This window comes from Chiroxiphia lanceolata, chromosome 9 (assembly GCF_009829145.1).
Source record: "Chiroxiphia lanceolata isolate bChiLan1 chromosome 9, bChiLan1.pri, whole genome shotgun sequence".
Taxonomy (NCBI): Eukaryota; Metazoa; Chordata; class Aves; order Passeriformes; family Pipridae; genus Chiroxiphia; species Chiroxiphia lanceolata.
The window spans coordinates 8,629,679-8,639,085 of record NC_045645.1 but is presented as its reverse complement, the minus strand read 5'-3'; the positions used below and the strand labels follow the sequence as shown (position 1 = coordinate 8,639,085).

General features: G+C 39.3%; 1 protein-coding gene across 1 annotated transcript in view; it reads left to right on the top strand.

The window, feature by feature from the left end:
* The window catches only part of TUT4 (terminal uridylyl transferase 4), a 43,822-nt gene that overhangs the window by 465 nt on the left and 33,950 nt on the right, over positions 1-9,407 (top strand). Inside the window, 1 exon segment of the mRNA XM_032695933.1 lies at positions 7,647-8,322. Coding sequence (XP_032551824.1) covers positions 7,761-8,322 — 562 coding nt within the window. The 5' untranslated portion in view covers positions 7,647-7,760.

Here is a 9,407-nt window from a genome sequence, read left to right as displayed (position 1 = left end):
CCCCTCCGCTCTCCGTGAATTATGATGTGACACCCAGGCGTCTCTTCGCCGACGTGGTCGTGCTCTTTTGTTGGCTTATTTTATGTACAAATACAGCTGAACGACTTTGCCGCTTTTGCAATAGGTTGCGATTTGCCAGCTGGCTGAATGTGACATGTTACCTGAGGCCTCCTCTCTTTTAAGGTTGTTTCTCGGTATATCGGAGGAGGATGAGCTCGTAACATGCAGAGAAACAATATAATCGGATTTAGGCTAAGGTAGAGATTAGTACATTAAAAAGATAGTTGTATCTAAGTATGGATCTAATAATTTTTTTTGTATCCCTGCCACCTCCATGTCACTTGGCTTCCTGAAATGTGTCCTGGATTCAAGGGTCATTGCATTTGCTTGAAAATAGAGGATACGTGTTGTTTATGGGTTTGTTTGAGTTGTGCTTCCAGTTTCAGTAGGTGCTCTTTGGATAGTCTGACCCCAGATAGTTATGACATAATTATTTCCGTGACAAGAAAAGTAAGCCAACCATGGAAGTATGACTTAATTACAGTATCTGGCAGAAGGTGCTATATTAGGAGTAAGAGGTCTCTTTTGCAAACGCCAATTTTGCACTGAGCTTTTTTTAATCATTTTTCTGCTTAACTTTAGTGAAAATACCTTCATAAAATTAATTTTGGGATAAAATTGCGATTTCCCAGAACGTACATGTTGGGGTATGTTCCCAGAAGATAAACACAGAGGGCTCAAAAGTTCTTCTGTGTTCTGTTCTTGCACAGAGGACAGCTGGGGCTTTTCTCTCCTACCTCAGCTTGCAGTGGAAAAGAAGCTGCTGGATGCTGTGGAACACCTGCACAGTGCAGGGCATTTACCTGCTTCTTCCTCTGGAGGGAATTGCTGCTGTGGGGAGAAAGAAAGGGGAGCGGGATTTCCCTGTGTCCTACTTGAAAGCAAGATATCCCTGGGGAGCTCGTGTAAAATGTCGTGTGGATCTGCTTGTCAGAGTGATGGCTTTGGGTTGTGTGTTCATAGTGATGCTCTAAGGCAATTCAGAATTTTGCCCAGCTGAGAGTATATCCTGTTTTCTACTTGTAATACCGGCTTTTGAAATTTTACAAAGCATTTCTACTAAATTAACTTTATTTTTGTCACTAGCTTAATGAAATAATGTCATACCGGTGCTGACTTTCATTGAGAACTCACAGAAAGAAGGATCCTGCAATTTCTTAGTGGATTAGTTCACACAATGGAAGCAATCTAGTGAAAGTCAACATTTCTGGTGCTTTTGGCACATTAGGAAGATTTTGTGTATTGTTTGATAAATTGTTTAACTTAGAAGTCCTAAAAACTAATTACCTAAATTTTGTAACAATACACACGAATCTAATTTTTACTTTTTTTCTTTTCATCAGAAATGCATGCATACATGCAGATGTACTCATACTGTATCCTTGGTTCATCATTTTGATTCTAAGGTTTCAGCAAATCTCTGGGAAAAAACGATTTATGAGATGTTCTTAGATTTTATTTTTTTTATTTCTGTTGATGCATGAAATACTTTTTTCAGCAAGAAGTTTGCGACTGGTATGAAGTAGTTCAAAGGCCATCCCTTCCTCAAGGATTCCAGGTGGGGTGAAGGAATCATTATTGTTTAAATACGAGATCCAGGTGCCACAAATACATACTGCTGTATTTTTATGTAGCATAAGCACCACATAAAGGGAGGTTAAGAGCAAGTTGGATAACTTGAGTTCAGTGTGTGGCTGCTCTTTAAGCCAGTTTCACGATCCGTTCAGGTCTCCAGAAGCCAGTTTAGCCTCTGGAAGGCTTTAAACCTGTGCATTGCTGTGCTGTGTTTTTCCAGCCTCCTCAGGGGCATTGATGCAAGTGTTGTGTGTGTTTGTTCTTAAAGTTGGAGCTACCTTGAAGTAGCTTCTGCTCTGATCACAGCATACGTGAGATTTGAGGCAGGTGCTCCCCTCCTCTGGCTCCAGTGCTTGCTGCAGTCGGTTGTGAAGTAGACTATGACAGTAAAACCCAGTGTCAGAACCAAAATGGTCTAAAGCATGAGAAGCCTGTATGAAATGGAGAGGTAAGGAAGCTGTTGTAGCTTAGTTACATGGCTAGTGTGACAGAGGATGGCTTTCCCCAGTTTGGAATGGGAGTCAGCAGCAGTAGTAGGGTCAGAAAGTGCGTTCTTGGCACTGGGTGATGGTGACGTGCCTCTCTCTCACCTTCTCTGTGAGTCACCCTGTGCTGTAGGAAAAACAGTGTCAATGCAGAGAGTGATGTGTAACAAGCACATCCCTTACAGATTTCACATCCAGCAGATTTTGCTCATTTCGTAATTCAATTTGAAGATATTTGCACCGACATAATTACTAAGTTTTGTATCAAGCAAAGCCTTTCTTGTTACTTCAGTTACTCAGCAGTACTTTTGTAATTCAGATATCATGCTGTTACAATTGTATATATTTTTACTTATATATACACAGTTGTTAATCTAGTGATCCCTCCTTGGAAGTTTTCAGTCTTCCACGCTGTAAGCACAGCATCACTTTCCTACCGAGTTCTGTATTTTCACTGAGCCCGGAGTGTGTTTTGTTGCATCCCTGATTTGTGTGTTAAATTTTGTGTGCGCTGTACTGGCTTTCTTCTAGATAGATTTTGGGAGTATTATATTACTAAGATAAATTCTGTAGTTTGTAGTAACAGGGAGATCTGAAACACTGTGTAGCACTTGTGTTTGTTACTAAGAATACCGATGGGTTTAGTGCTGGTAGAGCCTGAGGCGCTTTAGTGCCCAGTAATCTCTGGTAGTTTTAGTTTTAAGTGCTTTGGAAAAATATCAAGAATCCATAATGGTTTGTACTAAGTTATGTCTTGTTCATCATAAAACAAACATAAATGTGTGATAACTTTTTTTTTAAATTATTGACACAGAACATGGGAGAGGCTTGAATGGTTTGTAGAAGTTCTCAGACAGAAAAATAGGCCTAAGGCTGTAAACAGTCCAGAAAAGCCCCTCTTCCCCAGCATATTAGAGGTATCTGTGGACATTACCTGTGCTGCGATATGAACAGAGTGCAGAAGACAACTTTTCCTGTTGTTCCTGGCTGGCTGTAACCTTTGTTTGCAGAATTTCCTTTTATTTTTGTGGAGGAAGTTCAGCTGGGCTATATTGGTAAAGAGGCGAGGGGGGCACTGAGGTTAATCACCCCACTTACTGTGGGAGGGCTGACTGGGAGATTTGAGCTTAAGGACAATCATAATGGGACAGATAAAAGCAGGCCTTGGATAAAATACACATCTCCCTATCTCAAAGGAGGGAATGTTTTATGGAAGGAGAGTGATAACACTTATATTTGTAGTACTTTCACTGTTTATATTTAATCGAGTACTCCCTGGGGAAACAAAACTTGCAAGCCCGTTCTCTTTCCCTTCAGTTACTCTTCTGGTTACTTTTGGACCTTCAGCCAGTTGGGACCATGTTTTAGAGCATATTTGAAGTAATGTTGGAAGATCATCGAGTTTGTGAGTGTTTTCTGGAATAATCCTGTCTCGGTAAAGGAGAGGAAGTTGCATTTCTCATGGGGAGTAGCTGCAAACCAGTCCATGGTTATATTCCCCCAGCCCCAGCACATCTCCTCTGTTTGCCCAAAGGGCTGTGAGTGAGACTGTGACTGGGGAGCACAAAAAACCAGGTACAGTCAGTTCTACTCCTAATGAAATGATTAAGAAGAAATGCTTTGCAGAAGAGCAGCTCAGAATGCAAGAACTCACAGTTTAACTTGGCCTATATTTTTGAAGAGGCCCTGTTATGTCAAAGTTTGACCCAAAATGTGTGTGTTTGAGGGAGTTAAGTCCAGTGGAACAACTTTGAGAGGAAGAAGTGGAAAGGTAAATGGGTAGAAATAGCTTTTCAAAAGTTTTTTAGCTTTTTTTCCCCCCTATTTGGAAGTAAGCCTCACGCTGAGTTTTTGCAATTCAAATCAGAATTTTGAATTCAGACTAATGCTAGTCTGAGAGGTGGAGGAAAGAATTGAAACTGGCAGAAATGAAAGTGAAACGCTCTCACTTTTGTTTCGTGAGCTTAAAGTTATTTCTAAGCGAAGCTAATCTTAAACATTTTTAATTCGGTTGCTGTAGGTATGTAGAGATTTAATAGTTTTCTAGAGCTTGAGGTCAGATAGTATCTTGTCTGACCTCAAGCTGTTGTATTTCAGCCAGATTATTTTTCAGAAAGAGCCAAGGGCTGGGCTAGAGTTCAGAGGAGTACCTGGCACTGTACTTTCAGAAAGCAAAGGAAACCAAGTCCCCTCTAACTCCAGGGTAGTGAATAAATGAAATATTCTGAGATGCTTTCAACAGGTTGATCACACCTCACTTTGCAGACCCAGGTGAAAAGCTCTGTTTTTGCTGCCAGCTTGTCTGGGAATAAAATTCTTCTTTGATTCCAGATCTGGCAGTTTGGTATGAGCCTGAGCCTGTGGACAAGATGTGCCATCCAGGTTTCTAGAAAGATGCCACCTCAGCACTGATTCACTCCACTCCAGTGTTTTGTTTCCAACTGTGTTATTTTTTTCAGAGGCACTCCTTTCCCTCTCCCTACTTCCCTCTCTCCCCTCTCTCTTATGTAGATGGCCAATATCTGACAGAGGAATCTTTTTGAGATCCTCTTGGGTTTAGGAGTGGTCTCTGTTTTGTTTCTCGTGTTAAGTTTTATTAGTTGGTTTACTTTGCAGTTCTTTGTGAGATGGTAATTTGGCACTGTTGAGTATGTTGCAGCAGTTTAAATTATTTTTTGTTTGCTAAATCATTTCAGCATTAAAGAGTAAAAGAAAAAAAACAGAAAAGCAAAAAAAAATCCCCAAATTCAACAACATCATTGCAGTTGTATTTCAGATTCAGCATTTCATTGTGGAACTCTTACCTTTTTTTTTGGTATACAAAATATTCTTGTCTTATGAGATGTCATGACCTCTCTTTATTCATATTTCTCAGGAATAAGGAATATATCTGTGGGTTTTTTAACATTAGCTACTTATGTTTGATTACACTCACTCTCTTGATATGTAATATTATCACAGTACTCAGTTTATTAGCTGGATTCTAGTTTTTACTGTTTCCTCAGTTGTTTTTTCCCATCACATTTGTACATTTGATTACAGATTATATATTCTCTTTGAATAAATAACTGTGTATTTTATTGAATGGATGAGATCAAATAATTTGAATAATTTTGGTGGATTTTTTTAAAAAACCTTCTTTCCAAATATGACCCCAACAACTTGACACATACAAAAAGCAGAGCAAACCGAGGCCCCACTTTTCCTGCAACGCCGGAGTTCCGTGGCAGCTTTGATGTGGAAGTGGTGCCAACAGGAGTTGTCCCCACCCTGCGAGTTGTTTGTTGTTACCGGCCGTGCTCCTCCTCCTCCTCCCGGTGCCAGCTTTATGTGAGGCTGGATTGGGGTTCCGGTTTGGTTCCCTGCAGAAGGCACGGGGAAGGAGCAGCCCGAGGAGCTGGGAGTGAGTAGCCGGGTTGGAGAAAAGGGTGTCACTGCTCCGGTCGGGTCGGTGCCGCCCCGCGCTGGAGCGGCCTCGGTGTGTGAGGGGGATGTGGGGTCAGAAACGAACCAGAAATGAAGCGGAATTGATGTGGGGGGGGGGGCTTTTTTTGTTGGTTTGGGTGTTTTTTCCCCCTCTTGAGGCTGAACAAGTGAAACATAAGAAATAGTTAAGCATTTGAAAAGTCCTACTCAGCTTTCTCTTTGGTTACATTAAAAAACCCAAACGCACAGTAGAGTGTGAAGACAGTGCCAGTCCTGTCCAGAGGTGTGACACTGGCCATCTATAGAGCAGAGCTTTGCGTGGTGCTCAGGCACTGCAGTAATCCAAGTTTAGCCAACCTGGGGGGCTCTGGGCTCTCCTCACACCCTGGGGCTTGAGCAGCCCTGGGCCAGGTGGGCAGGATCCTGCTGCTGTTTGACAGGAATTGCTGTGGGAAAGACAGAGTACAGTCCAGAGGCAAATACTGGTTAATCTTCTTGATTTTTTTGATCCAGAAGTATGAGCCAGGTGCAGTCAGTGTTTAATAGGAAATAGCTGTAATATTAACTAAATGTGTTTCTGAGATAAAATACTTAGCCATTGGAACAAATCTAGGAATACAGTTTTTTTTTTTTTTCTTTTTCATTTTTTTATTTTGCTAAAGACTGTGATGCTCATATCAGCTTCAGGAAAATTCTTGTGGGTTTTTGTTCGTTTCTTTGCTTTTCATTTTTGAAAGATAATATGTATTTTCAGTTATCTCAGTAGAGACTTTAGATAACCATTTTAGTACGTGCTTTGTGTCCTGAAGTATTTTCTGATTTGTGTCTCTTTAAAGTGAGAGAGAGGTAGTAACTATATTATATAGCCTGAAAAAAAAGTTACTCTCTTTTATACTGATAATATTCAGAAAGGTGGTTTTGTGTTTTTTTGTTTTTTTTTTTAGTCTGATCCTTCCTTCTTGTTCTTATTATTAAAGTACAAAAGTACGTTGTGATACTTTTAATAGTTGTAATTCATAGACTTTTCTATTATTCCTTTTCTTCACTAAATTATGAGCTACTTGTTTTGATGGGTTCTCTAAAACCTGGATGTTTCCATGGATCATTCATTTACCCCCCAGATATGAGCTGGATAGGAAAGAGAGAAACTCTGCACTTGCTATAGTTTTACAAAATTTATTTTCTTTTATGTCTAATCCTTCATTCTCATAATTTTTTAATTGCTATCTCAAGGTTATTTGTAACAAAATCTAATTTCTTGTTACAGATTCTCCCCCTTTGTTTTCTATATTAATAAGAGTAATTCCTTACAAACAGACGTACTTACTCATAACTTCCCATTGGAAACACAGCCTTTGAGCTCTGGCCAACATAAAGCTCAGATGATTATACACCACCTAAAGCTCTGAGGTTTACATGAGTAAAGTTAATCTGCAGCTAAACAAAATATTTACTATTTGTGGGGTTTCTTTGCTAAGCAAAAATCTCATTTAATTGTTGTCATTTAACTTATATGAGAGCTGTATGTGTCAAAGGTTTGCTGAGTATCTGTGGGTGCAGGTGGTCAGTCAGGTTTATTATTAATGCTTTGCATTATATCTCTAAATGCTTTTTGAAATCAGTTAATAAAATGGAGCTTGCTTACTGGAAACAGAATTAGTTTTCTCTAGTGGCTAATTTGAGCTGCGTATTTATTGAGTGGGATTTTTTAGATGTGTTAATTTTTTTTTTTTAATTTTTTCCAGTGTAGTTGCAGACATCTTGGTTCTTGTTTTTGTTCAGAGAACCAGAAATAGGAAGGAAAGAAAAAAGCAAACTGTTGGCACATTTATCACAGTGTTTTTTGCAGTGTTCTACCATCTTTCATTTCTTAATATCCCCTCCTTTTTTAAATACAAATGAAGATGATCAACATTTTCGTGAGTTTTGCTTTAGTACCGAATGTATTATGAAAATTCACTTATGCCTGGGGGGGCAATATGCTTCCTGTAATAATTTGTAGTTACACTTTCCCTTAGAGAAGTTTATTTAATGTGCTGTCTACATAGAGCTTTAATTTTTTTCCTTCAATTTAAAAATGTCTTCTCATTATTTCCTCAGTAGACAATCAGCTACGATCCTTGCCTGCACAGAGGATTTAAAATCAACTGCAAATTGCTGAAGAATTGCACTTCAAGTGGTCTCAAGAGACAGGAGAAGCAGGTCTTCACTATAATGGAAGAGGCCAAGAGCTCAAAGAATGGAAATCATGACCCAAGGAAGTCTGTCCGTCTTGTCTGTGAGGAAGGCAAACCTGTCAAAGTTACAATTAATCAAAATTACAAACATAATAGGAATGACAAATCTGTGAAGGATGTTGGGAGAAGTTCTCCAAGTGGGAATAGCAGCAAAAAAAGTAAACAAAATGATGTTTGTTCTGAGAAACAAGGGGAAAATAAATCATGCAAAGTAAATAGTTGTATTCCTGGAACTAAAGATATGGGATCAAACGTTCAGGATCGAAGTCATGGAAAAGCAAAAAAATTTTCTAATTTATCATCAGCAATGGAAAACCTGAAACAGACAAAAGCCCAACCAGTGGGAGAAAACGCTCCAGGCTCCCATGTTTCAGGGAATGGGGTCGGAATGGAAAGCTTAACAGCTACACAGAAAGGGAAACTGGTGCTGGAAAATCCACTGGGAGTTCCTACTTTGAAGGCTGGTGTTGATCAGACTGGTGATCCTGGTAAGGCTGCTGCAGATCAGAGGAAAATGGAACATAAGCCTGATGACTTCAGTGAGTATTATTTAACACTGCTTTATTCCATTTTCTTCTGGCGCGTTTGTGAACAGGCTGAAAAGGGCTTTGAAATATTTCTGTTGGAATATTTTCTTCACACAGAGAAAGTTGCTGGTTGCATTTAGAGAGAACATACTGTTAATACAAGCATTTTGCTGGGAGAACAAGAGATTATGATAATAGCTGTCCTTTCTTCTTATGCCTGAGACCTAAACATCTTTGTAAGCTACTTAGTGTGTGTGGGTTTGAGGCAGTTTTGTGAACGTAGTGCCTTATGAAGGGGGAACCCTTCATAATATCATTGCTACTTAGGGAAATGCCAGTTATTACTGCTTTTCAGAGGGGAAAAATCAGTAAGAAAAATTCTTTATCATAAGTAGGGGAAAAACACTTTTTTTTCTGTGACTGTTGTGCTCTTTTGGTTACTAAAAATGTTGAAAATAGGTTTTGGCAGATGGCTTTTTGATTTAGGAAGCTCTGGAATATGTATCATCCATCAACAGTTACCCTTGTGAGCATGCAATTCTTATACATATTTTTTAATGTCAAAATTTAATATATTGATCAGGCTTTGTCTCATCAGGTTAATTCTGTAGTTCAGGATTTGTCACACTCTTTTTAGAATGAATTTTTCATCTCTAATATGCCATACCAGTACAGACCTTCTGTTTGAAGTATTTCCCACAACTACAGGCAATTTTGTGAATATTGCCTGTACAGCAGTTGCTTGTGTGGAAATAGTAAGAAAATAGTAAAGTGTGTATTTTTTTAGCTGTCTTAATAAAATTTAACAGGAAAAACAGGTTGAAGTGGCAGCATCCTGTGATCAGTCAGCTGTTTGTAGACCACTACCATCATATACTGTGGGGACCATCTGTCACTGAGAAACCAGGACTTGGAAACTTATTCAGTTTTGATTCCTCGCTGGTCTGGGGGCACAGATCTCATGTGAAAGGAAAGAAAAAAGAACAAAGCACAAGTAGCCCTCACTTTTGCTTATGTAAAAATGACAGGAGTAATTTGATGTAGATGTTTGTGCAGATTAGTGGCCTATGACCAATCCATAGGCATCTGGAGGAACT